This window comes from Vipera ursinii, assembly GCF_947247035.1.
Source record: "Vipera ursinii genome assembly, chromosome: 3".
NCBI lineage: Eukaryota > Metazoa > Chordata > Lepidosauria > Squamata > Viperidae > Vipera > Vipera ursinii.
In genome coordinates, this window is record NC_139516.1 from 96,747,292 (window position 1) to 96,762,789 (window position 15,498).

General features: G+C 35.6%; 2 protein-coding genes across 2 annotated transcripts in view; one reads left to right on the plus strand and one right to left on the minus strand.

The window, feature by feature from the left end:
* The window catches only part of CDC73 (cell division cycle 73), a 146,313-nt gene that overhangs the window by 44,837 nt on the left and 85,978 nt on the right, over window positions 1-15,498 (minus strand). The gene's annotated exons all lie outside the window — the stretch shown is intronic.
* Window positions 12,614-14,154, plus strand: B3GALT2 (beta-1,3-galactosyltransferase 2). The gene has a single exon (XM_083358601.1). It carries the CDS (start codon window positions 12,629-12,631, stop codon window positions 13,892-13,894), a length of 1,266 nt encoding a protein of 421 aa, XP_083214727.1. The 5' UTR covers window positions 12,614-12,628; the 3' UTR covers window positions 13,895-14,154.

Consider the following 15,498-nt stretch of genomic DNA (forward strand, 5'->3'; position numbering starts at 1 on the left):
AATTCCATCCTATTATTTTATAAGTAATCAAGATGACAAACATACATACTATTCCTTCTTCCTCCTATTTTCCACACAACAATTCTGCGAAATGAATTGGGTCAACAGAAGATCACTGACTCAAAATCACTCAGATACTTTCATGCCTAAGATGGGAGTACAACTCACAAAATCCTGATTTCTAGGCTTAATCACCACATTAAACTAATTCCTTTTATGCTCAAACAATTAACTTGTGGCTCTTTTTAAGAGTAGAATGGTATTTAAAGCGCCGTGTAAATAAAGTAATAGATATCAGATTTGCTAAACTGAATACGTTGCAAGTTGGTGATTCATTTTTTCCTGAAATAACAAAAGAAAAAACTCTGAAAAGACTGTTTATATACAGCTTTTCAATCATACAATTTCCAATCCCTTTATATAATAAAAACATGAATTGCAAGCATGTTTCAAGAAAGGTCTCTCTGATCTCAGTAGGGAAGAATTTCACACATAATTCCACCCTTGAGCAAAGGAACAAGCTCAACTCATGTGCCCAATTGTCTATGCAGGTTCTGAATTTTACTCAGATAACAGCTGCTCAGAAGAAGACAGTAGCTAATGCCAAACGATTTTTCTTGTAGCTGAGCTAGAATCATAATATGAACAAACTTCAGTTGATTCTTCTTGCCCACATCAAAGAAAGTTCTGATGGTCTTGGCCTTAACAAAGCACAATCCCCTCACCCTGAAAACATACATCCCTCTCACCATAAATCTGGAAACAAAGCAGAATAAAAAGCCATGCCCAGGTCAGAAGTCAGGTATTCCAACTCCTGCCAAGTACTCTTTTTAATCAAGTAATTTACTAGGGTGGAAATTTATTGTAGTTTATAGCTTTCATTCACAACCGTCTTGGTATCTAATTAATATTGCAATACATTACTAATCCACATAGTACAGCGTAGCTGTACCAGTGCAACGATCCACACTGACAGAAGGAAATCCTAATCCATTCAAGGTGTGCTTTAGTAGAAAGCTTGCATTAGGCCCATCTGTTCAATTGTTTGGTTATATTTATGACTATGCAGTTGTTTTTCAATTTCCCCCCCATTCCCTTTATAGTTATATTAAACTCTAAAATAATAGTTTGACTATTTAAGGATACAAATGTAAATGCCAAAAAGATTGTTATTTTAATAACTACTTATTGAATTTTCAATAAGAATATGGCATATATAGGCATACACTATGAAGTTTCATTCAGAAATCTATTTAATGAAACCTAACAGCTACTATAAATTTTGAGGCAATAAATACTCTGACTAATGTTCAAAATATCTGAATATCTCTAAATTAGGACACATTGTATTTTGGCTAGTAGCAGGAATAAACTTTTGACCATATTCTAAACTATTTCTAGGAAATATACTTAATGGAAGCCATTCTTCACAAATCATCAAAACCTTGGATTGTTAGTACTTTAACAAACTTCATACAAAAAAGACTATCAGTCTGTGAATTCAAAAAAGAAAGTAGGCCAATCTATACATTGGTCAAGTTTTTCATACAATTTGTTGATAAGGTTAGAAAGATGAGAATAGTGTGTTTCTTAACAATATAATTAAATAAAAAATATGTAGCTTATTTAAGTGCCTAATCTTAACAGTGTTCTTTTACCAATATTCCCCTCAAATAAGTTTAATTTTAATTTTATTGAATTTATATACCACCCTTTTCCTGTAGGACTCAGGGCGGTTTACAAAGTATTTAAAAACGTCAATACAATACAAAAGTTAAAAACAGTTAAAAATAATTAAATTTGATCCCTGAAAAATATAAAACCCCAATTAAAAACTCTCAGCTTGGGCCGGAAAGCTCAAAGAGCCAGGTCTTCAGGTCCCGGCGGAATGACCGAAGGTCGGGGGCAGTCCTAAGCTCCACGGGCAGCTGGTTCCAAAGGGCAGGCGCACCCACTGAGAAGGCCCTCCCCTGGGTGTTATCTGCTGGCAGTCTTTTACCGGTGGTACCCTGAGAAGGCCCTCCATGTGGAAGCGCACAGGACGAAGGGAACCTGATGCCGGCATCAGGTGTTCCCTCAAATATCCCGGACCCAAGCCATTTATAGGACGAAGGGAACTTGATGCCGGCAGCAGGTGTTCCCTCAAATATCCCAGACCCAAGCCTATAGCTTTATAGGTCATCACCAGCACCTTGAATCTCACCCGGAGGGCAACCGGAAGCCAATGCAGCTTGCGGAGTAGAGTTGTTACATGGGAGTATCGGGAAACCCCCATCACAACTCGCGCAGCAGCATTTTGCACCAGCTGAAGCCTCTGAGTGGTACTCGAGGGCAGCCCCATGTAGAGAGCGTTGCAGTAGTCTAACCGGAAGGTCACGAGCGCATGGGTGACTGTGCGTAGGGCATCTTGGTCCAGATAGGGTCGCAACTGGCGCACCAGGCGGGCCTGGGCAAAAGCCCCTCTGGTCACGGATCCTATGTGATCTTCAAAATTGAGCCGTGAATCCAGGAGGACGCCCAAGTTGCGAGCCCTATCAACGGGGGTAACACCACACCCCCCATCGTTAAAGATGGAATAGTCTGGTTAACCCGAGATGCCGGTATGCATAGCCATTCAGTCTTGGCAGGATTGAGACGAAGCCTGTTTCTCCCCATACAGACCTGGACCGCCTCCAGGCAATGGGACATCACAGTGAGGGCATCACTGGGTTGGTTCATGGTGGAGAAAAAAAGTTGGGTATCATCAGCATACTGATGATACCCCACCCCGAAACCACGAATGATCTCGCCCAGCGGCTTCATATAGATGTCGAACAGGAGGGGAGAGAGAACAGACCCCTGAGGAACTCCACAAACGAGAGGCCTCGGGGCAGATCTCTGCCCTCCCGTCAACACCGACTGTGAGCGGCCCAGGAGATAGGAGAACCACCGTAAAACGGTGCCTCCCACTCCCAACCCCCTGAGACGCCACAGTAGGATACCATGGTCGAGGTGAGAGGTCTAATAGGACTAGGACAGAGAAACAACCCCTGTCCCGAGCCCACCAGAGATCATTCATCAGCGCGACCAATGCCATCTCTGTGCTGTGACTGGGCCTGAAACCCAATTGGTATGGGTCCAGATAATCAGTTTCCTCCAGGAACAGAGGAAGCTGATGCACCACCACACTCTCAACAACCTTCGCCAGAAAGCGAAGGTTGGAGACTGGACGATAGTTATTTAAAACAGCCGGGTCCATGGCAGGCTTCTTGAGGAGGGGTCTCATCACCAAATATTTGTCACAAAAGAAATTTCAACTCTCAGTTCATGTATATTTTAATATAAACTGTGTCTCATAATTTGTACTCATTTTTTAAAAAAAGTCTGACAATGAAGAAGTACATTAAAATATATTTCTGCTATACATTTGGAATAACGACTGATCTCAAGGATTATTAAAAGCATGAAAAACCTTTTCCACAACCTTTGCCACTTCATGGTTCTCAACATTAATAGGAGCTAGGGTGAGTTAGAATTTAAACTGAAGGGAAATGAAAAACTAGAAATATACACAGCATTTTGATTTAAGTGTCTCTGGTATGATGAAAACCTGAAATTAACACTATAATTTATTACTATTATTTCAAAATATAAGGAAAAATTAAGCATCTATTTATTCACATGTTCAGAAGACAGGTTTCTTCTGAATGAAAAGCTCATGACTGAAGTAGCTAAATCTATATGAAACGACACTATAAATCATACACAGACACTAGATACTAATCTTATATTTGTAGTACTTGGTTATAAATATCAACCCTCTTCTCCACAATTCTGCATTATTGGATTACTACCATATTCATTTTATTACTAACATTAACAATACAAGTTTGTCATTATTAATATGGCTCTACTGTTTATTCAGAAACAAAGTGTGTTTGACCTTTCCTTAGAAGGTACTGAAATGAAACTGCAAAGAACCTCTGTTCCTTGGAGAACTGGAAAGGCTAAAAGGACAGAGAAGTTTATGTACAACAAATTTTGAAGATGCAACAGACAGATTCCATTTTCAGGTTGATAGTTCCTCTGTAGTCACAAAGAATATATTAGTAAAGAACAGTGTCATTCCAAAAAGGGAAAACAATCTTTGGGAAAAGAACAATCAGAGGTATCATCTTGAATCAAATATATTTTACTGGGGATGGTAGACTCTTGGTACTGTATATGACAAAAGATACAGGAAATTGTGTTTGCTGCAACCATACAAACTGTCAGTTGACTTATTTGCTTAACATAATTGCAGATTATTTTACACCATCTTAACAGTTAAATAGATAGTACTGGAGTGTGCGCTATAGTTAGGCTGCATATTAGCAACATTAATGTGGAAAAAACAGGTAAATTAGGTTATTTTGAAATTAAGTATGAAAGGATAGAGATGCATCAGACATGGTATCAGAAGAAAATGGGGGCAGAACCACTTCATGAATTAATTTATGAAGTTTTTCTTAGGTTTGTCAATGTGTGGGTGGATGGAAATAGGTCATTAAAATATAATAAAACATGACAAAATAGCCAAAGGTCAGAATAGCTCAAGAACCATTAAAAAACTGTATAAACAAAAAAAAACCTTTTGAGAAGAGTTACCATGGACATGTTGTTGGTTTCATACAAACTGAAAAGTTTACAAACCAAGATGCAATTGTTCAAGTAATTGGCCAGTGGATTCCTATTGGATCAACTGAACAAAACTGAGAAAAAATGTTCTTTGTTCCAGGCCAATGTGCTATTAGGCTAGTGCCTGGATCACATTGAGTAAAAGGGTAAACTAGGATGACAGCTGGAGTGCTGTTGCCAATGCTGATTTTTTTTTGTGTGTGTGTGATCCAGAATGTTATTTTAGGGCAGGATGTGATAGAATTTGTACAGCTAACTATTGGCAAAAAAAATCATATGGAATTTTAGACAGATACAGCCTCCCCTCCTCTCATAGTTCCTTATTAATTTTCTCAATATGATGGACCTTGGAGAAAGGAATCAGGAATGGAGCTTGTGAGAATTAGCACACACTGGGTTCAGATGGTTTAGCTCCACTTTGGAAAAATGAACATCTATTCTGAATTATCTCACTTCATTTTGTGATCTGATGTGATCATTTTTTGACCTTGATGAAATCCAGCATACATACTCTGCCATTTAATTAATTAATTAAATTTCTTTGCTGACCATCTCACTGTTGAGGTGAATCTGGGCAGCTGACAATACTATACTTTCATATAGTTTGGATACATATATCCATGGTTATATTTCCACAAATGTGTTAAATATGTCCTTTTAGCATTTACATTTACTTTTCTAGTAACAGCAATCCATATACTATTAAAACTTTTGTTCCCATAATCTTTAATGAGGCAAAATGGTGCAACAATTTTTGAACCAAGGTATCTCAAATGGACTTACTTACAGAACTGTCCAAAATCTGAGATCCAGGATTCCGAAGGGAATAAAATCTGAGAAAGTTGTGGCTGCTTGAGGGAGTAAGGGTGGCTTTCTGATGTTTCCTGACTACTTTCCACAAGGAAACTCAATTCAGAACCAGAAGAAAGTTGGCTTTCTCCCTCTCCCACTGCTGTTTTGCCCACCTATGGTCATTTTGTTTTTCCCCCCTCTTTGGTAAGGAAATATCTCTGAAACAATAACTAAATGGGTCCATAATATGGAGCTGATATGAAATAATAAGAGAATGATTATCCAGAATAACCATCATAATCAAGGAGTTCACTTCAACCACTCCATTGGCTCAATTACATAGAAATGATTCTTAAGCTTGCACACCCCATTGACGAAGAAGAATATATATTTCTCTAATTTTTAGCATGAATTATTTATCACATTTATATCACACCTCATTAAGAGGGCTCACGGTGGTGCACAAATTACTTCCTCCTAATTTTCCCTACAACAATAAACTCGTAAGGTTTGTAAGGACTACGAATGACTGGTCCAAAATCACCCAGTGAATTTCTGAGCTGAGGTAGATTAGTGTGGATCTCCTCATTATTAGTCTACCTCCTTAATCCTACACCAGCATTCATTATGCAGAACAGTTTGAAGAAGTAGAAGTAGAGGAAAACAGATTAATTTATTTCTAATGCCAGTTTCTGCAGTCAGTAGCCAAAACAAAGTCATTTTAAAAAAAAAAACCTGATCAGGAGAGAAAGATCAAGGAAATTATAAATCTGTTATTTAAATCTCTCTCCAGGGTACACTGATCAAAACCATTATTCAATTTTAAAAAGTACCAGACCCACTCTTTTTCTTTAAAAAAAAAAAACGAATAGAAGTGGCTTCTGAAAAAATTGAGTCTTGAATTTGTAATCTTTTAAAGCTTTGGAGAATGTCAATAAATGGGTAAAACAATATTCTGGCAATAATATTCTGTTTATTTGGATTTGCAAAAAGTTTTTGACAAATTCCTTCACAAAAGACTCCTAAAGTCACAGACAATTACATTTGGGGATTTTTTTTTAAGCTTGGAAAGAAAATGAATGAGGATCTAATTGCTAAAAATGTTTAACCTCTAATATTTACAAATGTTTAACATGATGCCAATCTTAAATAGAAGAAAAAACCTTTCTCCTTCAAACTGCATTACAAACCAAACCATGGCTCATCCTATGGAGTTGAATGGCAGGAGATTTTGGAAAGCCTTTTAAAAAAATGTATTTACACAATGCACAGTTAAAATTATTTTATTATCAAAAGTAATAACTCTAATACAAAGGAAATAGAAATAAATTTGTAGAAAACAAAGCTATAATCACTGCGAGTCAAGAAGGTTATATCTTCCTATCAAAGTCAATGTGTTTTAATCTCAGTTGAGATGAAGGAATCTAGTAGAAATCATAAAAATGCTTACAGCACAAATACATTATTATTACAATAACATCATGATGCAAACATCATTTGCCCCCCTCTCAGATGTGCATAAAAACAAGGATGCTTTTGTACTCACGCCTGACTAATGGAATTCTTCAAGTGCTTTTTAACCACATGGAAATAAAATGCTCACTAATTAAACCTTTGGCCTCATTTTTTTTAAAGAAATGGGTATCAAAATAATAACCCTAATGATGTAATTGTTTTATATATTTAAAATATGGTGAAGTTCAAACAGGCAGAAACTGTTTTGACTAACATTTTCAAAGTAAGGCATGTGTCTAGTATAAGCAGATAAATTTACCTCAACATAATTTATAAAAATCTCAAGGTAGCTTCTGAAAAATGTTAAAAGGTCAATAGTAAAGAGTTTGCATTTATATAATGCAGAAATCTGTTTGGATTAAGATAAACTAATATCTGACCTTAAGACACATTTAAGAAGTGGCAATGTATAACACTAAAAATAAAGGAAGGCAATTGAGGAAAACACACTGATCTCATCAATCTCATTATCTCTCATTTTATTCATTCAACACTATGCTGGATGTGTGTATCGTCTGTTGAAGAGAAGCAAAAGCAGTAAGCTCTCTGGCTGCTTTCAGATTTAGTCCGAATGAATGCAAACTGTCACGTGGGACATAGGCAAGCAATGACGTGAAATTCTGCTCTGTCAGAAGACAGCATCTGTCAAAAGCCCACATTTAAACTGCTGCCTTCCTGTGTAGCAGCCGAAGAACTACGGATTGGATTTTTGTGAACAAAACCTTCAGCTAAATCCCTTTTCTTCCTCACATCTTTCAACTCATCCTTTTGGGTTACTGCCTAGCAACAATGAAGAAAGTGGGCTAAATCTTGTTATCAAAACCCGGAGAACAGCTCCTGATTCTAGCTAGTTCTTGCTGCTTTGCCTCACATTGCCACTAGAAATATGGATACTGAAGAGAGAACACAGCACTGCATTGTCCAAGAAGGGAACCACCAACTGTAAAAGCTCCAATGCTTCTTTTGTCAGCAGCAGCATACAATGTCTGCGAGGGTGGAAACTAGAAGTGCTGTTTCCGTCTCTTGAGAGATGACCACAGAAAAATCAAGAAAAGCAGATTGGTGATCAGGGAAGGAAGCGGAGCAGGAAGCATACAGATGGACACAGTGAATGCCTTGAAAAGCAGTCTTGGGCAGCAGGCTGCTGGGGGGGAGGGAGATAAAAGAATGGATGATAGCATCTTTTTGGCTGAAGGGATGGTGTGCCAAAACTACTTGCAGTGGGCATGATCTTTTCATGCTACAAATGGCCTGAAAAAGGAAGGTATGTCAAATCATTGTATGATATTTCATTCAAGTGCATGATTTCTTAACAGAATAGAGAGCATTGTCATCCACTCATCTAGAAGTCAGAGTAAATGCTTCCATGGATGATTAACTGTGTTAATGTATACATTTATATAATGTACACACATACACACACACACACACACACACACACACACACACACACACACACACACACACACAGGGCTTTTTGTGTGCAGAGCTGATAAAAATGTGACTGGACTGAAATGTGCTTGTTGAGAAAACCCTCACCTGTAGTCTACTGTTAAGACTGGGGAGATTAGAAAAATGAGAAAGACAAGTAAGGAAAGACTAATAGCAATAACAAGTTATATAAAATAATCTCCTTCATTCTCTCTGTCTTAAAAAATACCAGGTAATCAAACTAGGAACAATTTAACTCTTACTAGTGTTTCAGTAACACAGCTATTATGTGACATATTCTGAAAACCATCAGAGCAGACTTAAGACAGTCCAGTAAGTTCAATAGGATCTTCAACCTTTCAAGGTTTGATTCACTCCCTCAGCCCCTAAAACCCGGTGCCATCTGATTATTATCAGCAGCCACACCTGATTTGACATACACAATCCTCTAAAAGGGCTCCAAAGAAAAGGAGTGATTTGGGATTTGAGTGTCAGGATCAGCTGGGTAGAAATATCAATAACCATCAGAATTCTCAGAAGGAAGCATCAATACACTGTTTCCTTCAAGATGGGGGTATATATCACATCATCCCAAGTTTTGAGTAGCATGTGATCTTTTGGGCTGTATAATAATAAAAAGCTGTTATTAAGCAACTAAATTGCCAGCATTTATAATCAATTAAACTTTATGGTTTTGTTTGAAATGCTCATTGGAAAAAACACGTTACTTATCTGCAATAAAAATTGAAGACCTCAATCTATTGCAATTTTAATACTGCTTTACTGCTTGAGTCCTTCTCTTCCAAAACCCTAGCCAACAACTAATACTAAATCATTAACAACTATTAAGCATAAATGTGTATAATAATATAGAAAAAAATGGATAAATCTGGTTTTGAGAGAATAATAGGACAAAAGCTGAGGTAAATTACAAGAATAGAATAAACAACCTGAGAACATGTATTTTGAAATATCTATCATGTATAATGTTTAAAAACCCTCAGTCAAAAAATAAGTTGCTTTACATTCCATGGATTTTTATTTAAATGATTAGGATTTTAAAATGACTAATGAAGATTCCCCCACCTGGTAAGTCTCAATGCAGGTATGTCAAAACTAATATCAGGCCCCATTTAATACAGACATTTAAAAATTGCCCTGCTTAATAGATCAAATTACATTTTTCCATATTTCCCTCCCAAATAGTCTGATTACTGACTGGAGCTCTCAAGAGATAAAAATAATTTATGGGCAACTTAAATATGCAAGTCCATAACTAAAACAAAACAACATCAATTTAGTATTCACTTTGAGCTGAGCACCTGAAACTCGAGGAGGCATTCAGAATAGCTTTTTAATGTAGGCCATGATCCAAAGTGGCCCATTTATGATCTGAGAGCAAGCACTAGCTTTCACAGTTCCATCGCTGTTTATCTCAGCGCAATGTAGTTTTCTGACCCTCAAGAGTGGCTTTGGGGATGCTTGAAACTGAGAAAGATCCAGAGTGTTTTGATGCCACACATAGTGTTTTGGATCCTAAACTAGTAAACATTTTGCATTCTGTGGAGAAACCAACTTTAAAATGTACATGCATCTATGTATTTTGACACATTATACTAAATACATTGTAGCCATATTAAATCTTAAAATAAGTGCCCTCTCATTACAAAATTGTAACATACATGCAAAAATATTAAGTAACTGATATAATTGCTAATTTTCTTACAAAACCAATGTAATTGTTTTCAGCTAGGATTATGTTAAGTATTTTATGTATTATTTGATTGGATATAATGTAATATATCGATTAATGTTTAAATCACCTTATTATTATATTATAATAGAAAAGATTATCCTTTTCTGTGCACTATTAAGTGCACTAAGGATGCAGCTTAGTTCAAATAAAATCTAATTCTAAAACAGCATAGCTTAGAGGAAGTCTTTATGGTGTCCTCCACATAGTTGCACCAGTTAACTATCTCAAGCAATTAATACATATTAAAATACAAACAAATCATTCAAAAAGATGATTTTAATTTATTAATTTTTAAATTAAAAATGTAAATTATAAATCAGAAATTATTAAAATATGTTAGAATTGATCCAGGGCTTTTATAGATGTTTAAATTTGAAACCTTTCAAGTTCAAAGGGGCTAGTTTAATAGGATATTTATTGTTCCAGAGACAGTTTTGAGAATTTTAATTTATAGCTCAAGGATGGTGTAAGTTTTACAAAGATGTACAGCAACCTACAATTCAAAGCTAAGCCTACTACTTGCTCCTCCTAGTGGTAGTTAGTACGATTAACTGGAGCTTTTGTTCTGAACGACAGAAAATACTTCTTTTGAAATACCAAAAGATTTCACACGTATTCCATACTGTACTGAATTTTCCTTAATGTCTACTGAAAAAAATTAAAAGACTGTATTCCCATTTATTTCCAACTGTTTTTGCTACTGTATATTTAAGTTCCTATTTGAGGTAACACCATGTTGAAGGCCAATTTAACATCATAATCCCTCAATCAAAATTTTTAAAATGAGAAACTGACATTGAATATGCCATCCATGCAAAACAGTACTCTTTTAAATAAAAAAAAAAGTCAAAATAGCCTTTAAGAGGCAGCAAAGTCAATAATTACAGTGTAAATTTACATTTTAAAAAGTATTATTTCTTATTAAAAATGTACATATGACTTTTACTCCTGCTCAGAGCCCCAGCATTTAAAACAAATAAGAAAGGTGATGTGTGGAATCACAAATCAATTTATATTGTGTTCAAAAAGGCTCAGTTGAGGATAATATTTGAGTTTTAATATGCAGTATCATGAAACTTTTATATTACCTTTATTCTACAATACAAAAATGAAGTAATAGTGAGAAATGTTTTTATAAAATTTTAGTTATGACCTACCAATAATATTTAAATATTGCTTATAGTATCTGATATGTATATCTTTTCTATGAAGGCTGATTTATTTCTAGGAAGTACTAGAATGCATAGGGAATGGGTCTGTATGTGCAAATACAGTTGGAATTCCAAATGAATCGCAACAGTTTAGAAGCGAAAGGGTTATTTAATGTGATTTTTTGAGTATAATATAATCATGTAAAGAAAATAATATCTAACTCTATTATAACTTTTAAGCACATTTAAAAGGATTAAAACCACTTATGAATCAAAATGTTCAATATTTGTTGGTTCTGAAGGATATTTAAGTGAGTTATCTGCATCCTGAAAATTAATTTTAAAAAGTGCATATTCTCACTGACTTTCTGGACACAGGAGGGGCCAATGGAAACAAGCCAAGCAACATACTGTGACTAACAGAACTCTGCTATAATCAGTCATTTACGACTGCCCCTTTATCAGTGTATGACAATTTCCCAAGAAACACTGAGACGAGATACTGTGAATCATACTAGTAATGCATTCAAATTAGCTTTAATTAATTCACATACTCCTGCCACTGGGTACCAAGTTCTTTATATTTGATCTTTACTGAGAACCCATATGTTGGTTTGACTCAAGTCATTAATCATCTTGCTCCAAGCAAACCTATTTTAAAACATATATCCCAGTAAGTATATGGGATTGTAGCAACCCTGTTATTAGAAAGTACTTAAAAAAAGTAACAAGAACTATACACAAGAGCTATACCCAAGAACTTCAGTGGCAGATACAGAAGGGATTCTTGAAGGTAGAAAGTTTTAAAACCACAGGCACGTAATCTTCTTTTGTATCGGTGTCATATATTACTCTTATAGCTTTTAAAACAGATTGCACAAATCAAAAGCTTAACAACAGCAAACTGGGTAAGTATTGGATATGGATTTGAAGAATATGAGTTCAAAACCTGCAGGACTTAGAAGTAATCAAGAAAATTTGGGAGCTAACTTACCAACTGTAAAAAGGGAATAAATAACCAAGATGGTTTGGATGCCAAACCAATAAATAAGAAATAATTTGAAAAGTTAACAGTAGTGCATAAGTTACTAACATTGTTTCCTCTTTCTGTTAAAAAACCCTCTTCTTTTTCATATGTTCCTTATAAAATGAAAGCAACCTTTAAAAAGCTATTATCTTAAATCTCATTTGATTTTTGCAGAGCTTGCCAGTCATTAGCCATCTGCCTATAAAAGACGCAAGATGAATTCCATGAAATAGCAGTGGATCCCAACGAAGAAAGCATTTCCTTCAATCATTTTCATATCCATTATTGGATACTTACAACATGCTTCAGTGGAGAAGGCGGCACTGCTGCTTTGCCAAGATGACCTGGAATACCAAACGGTCTCTCTTTCGTACACACTTCATTGGTCTACTCTCTCTTGTGTTCCTTTTTGCTATATTTCTGTTTTTTAATCACCATGATTGGCTGCCTGGGAGAGTTGGATACAAAGAAAACCCTGTGGCATATACTACACGGGGATTTAGATCAACAAAAAGTGAAACAAACTACAGCTCTTTAAGGACCATTTGGAAAGATGCTGTCCCTCAAACCCTGAGGCCACAGATGATTAATTCCAATGATACAGGAGTGTCACCTCAGGGAGTTACTGGTTTAGAGAACACGCTCAGTGCTAATGGGAGTATATACAATGCAAAAGGAACTGGGCATCCAGCTACATATCATTTTAAATACATCATCAATGAACCTGAAAAATGCCAGGAATCAAGTCCGTTCCTAATACTTCTTATAGCTGCAGAACCAGGCCAGGCGGAACCTCGGCAAGCTATCAGGCAAACCTGGGGGAATGAAAGCCTAGCACCTGGGATTCAAATAGTTCGGATTTTTTTGCTAGGTTTAAGTATTAAATTAAATGGATACCTTCAGCAAGCCATCCTAGAAGAAAGCAGGCAATACCATGATATTATCCAACAAGAATACTTGGATACTTATTACAACTTAACAATTAAAACACTCATGGGGATGAACTGGGTGGCCACCTACTGCCCAAACGTTCCGTATGTTATGAAAACTGACAGTGACATGTTTGTAAATACAGAGTATTTAATACATAAGCTTTTGAAGCCAGAGCTGCCTCCCCGGCAAAAATACTTTACTGGCTATCTAATGAGGGGGTATGCACCTAATCGGAACAAAGACAGTAAGTGGTACATGCCACCTGATCTGTATCCAAGCGAACGCTACCCTGTATTCTGCTCTGGTACTGGCTATGTGTTTTCTGGAGATTTAGCAGAAAGAATTTTTAAGGTTTCACTGAGTATCAGACGGTTGCATTTAGAAGATGTATATGTAGGCATCTGTCTTGCCAAACTGAGAATTGACCCAATGCCCCCACCCAATGAGTTTGTCTTCAATCACTGGCGGGTTTCTTATTCCAGCTGTAAATATAGTCATCTAATTACCTCCCATCAGTTCCAGCCTAGCGAACTGATCAAATACTGGAACCACTTGCAACAGAATAAGCACAACGCCTGTGCCAACACAGCAAAAGAAAAAGCAGGAAAATATCGTCATCGTAAACTACACTAGAAAGGACTTTTCTAAAAATTATTGCAAAGTGTAAAAAGAAAAATCCAGTCGAAAGCATGTACAGCAGGGGGGGAGGGAATGATGTGCTTAAGAGGGAGATATTTAAGATGAAGCACTTAATGTGTGAAAATTATTTTTTTAATTTTAAAAAATTATCTAATTCTTTAAAATATTACAAAAAGAATATTAACCAAAAGGTTTTCAATGGCAGGAAAGAGAAAGGCGGTATCAAGATATTTGTGTTAATGTGCAATAATAAGCATGCACAGCTTGGTGGTACAATTGCTATTTTATGTGCCAATAAAATTCACTACGCAAATATTCTACATTAATTTAATTTTTAAAAGATTATTTTAAAAAATGAAGGAGAGTGAAAAACAACTGAAAAAAATACAAATCAAATTCCTTCCATGGATTGAAATTTCAGCCGAGTATACATAATTTTCAAACATGATTTTATGTGGCACCAATGCTATCAGTTTTTAAAGAATTCCCTTGCTCCACTAGAGATAATGTCTTGGAATAAGAACACTGACAACTATATAAAATCTCATATGGATCACAGCTTGCCTCATTAAAACATTCTTAATTAACTGTTTTCTTGTAAAACAAGCCCTTTCAACAGTGAAAAAACTTTGATTGCCATGTAAGGCACACCATTATTTCTTGATAATTTTTACCTAATATTTTAGTGATCTATCAAAATAGAAAGGAACTACTTTTAAAGACTAAATGAGAATATACTAAATTCAAAAGCTATATTTACATATTTCATTTGGAAAATATATAACAATCTACATATTTTTTTAAAAAATAGGTATTGTCTCAGGTTTCCTATGATGTCATCTATTTTTTCAGTTCACCTAACAGCTCCCACTCAACAAGAATTAGTTAACTAAAATATTCTCTCTATACACACACACACACACACATTATATAAGTATATAGTATAAAGTATACATAAAATAGATAGCTTAAAATTAACTGACAATGTTCTCCATAATGTCTCTCAAACTGAGCAGAAAATGGTTTGTAAAACTATCAATTTAATCCTGACATTTAGTGAATAAGCAGGTTTTAAAATTTATCAATGACACATTGAAATTCTATTAAGGTTCTTTAACAGAACTTTTCTGCAGCTTCAAATTGCCAAAATATATTAATATAAATGCTAAACTGTTGAGATCATTGCTTTATTGTTTATAATCAGACTTCAAGCTTAAAGATGTTATGATTTCAAACTTCAAAGATCTAACTAAACAAAACAAGAGCCATCACCAGGAAACTCAACTCAGTCCTTCAGAATACTCATGAAATGCAAATACTCTATTTGCAAAATAGGTGAACATTCTCCAGAGGTTTTTCTTCATGCAATGATCTAGGCTACTACCAGTATGAATACTTTCAACTTCTATTTTTCAATCTGGCATACTAGTTTTTTTTTAGCAACATAATCTTGTTTTGGGCAGGAGCTGACTATGTGTTACTGTTAGTTATTCTCAAACTGCAGCTCCTATACTTCCTTTCCATTGGCAATGGTAGCCAGAGTTAATAGTTATAGAGGTCAAAAAGAACCAGAGGGCCATGAAGCACCATCCACACCA

Excerpts from the sequence above, each read along its gene's own strand:
- B3GALT2 (XM_083358601.1), top strand. The coding sequence starts at position 12,629 with ATGCTTCAGTGGAGAAGGCGGCACTGCTGCTTTGCCAAGATGACCTGG.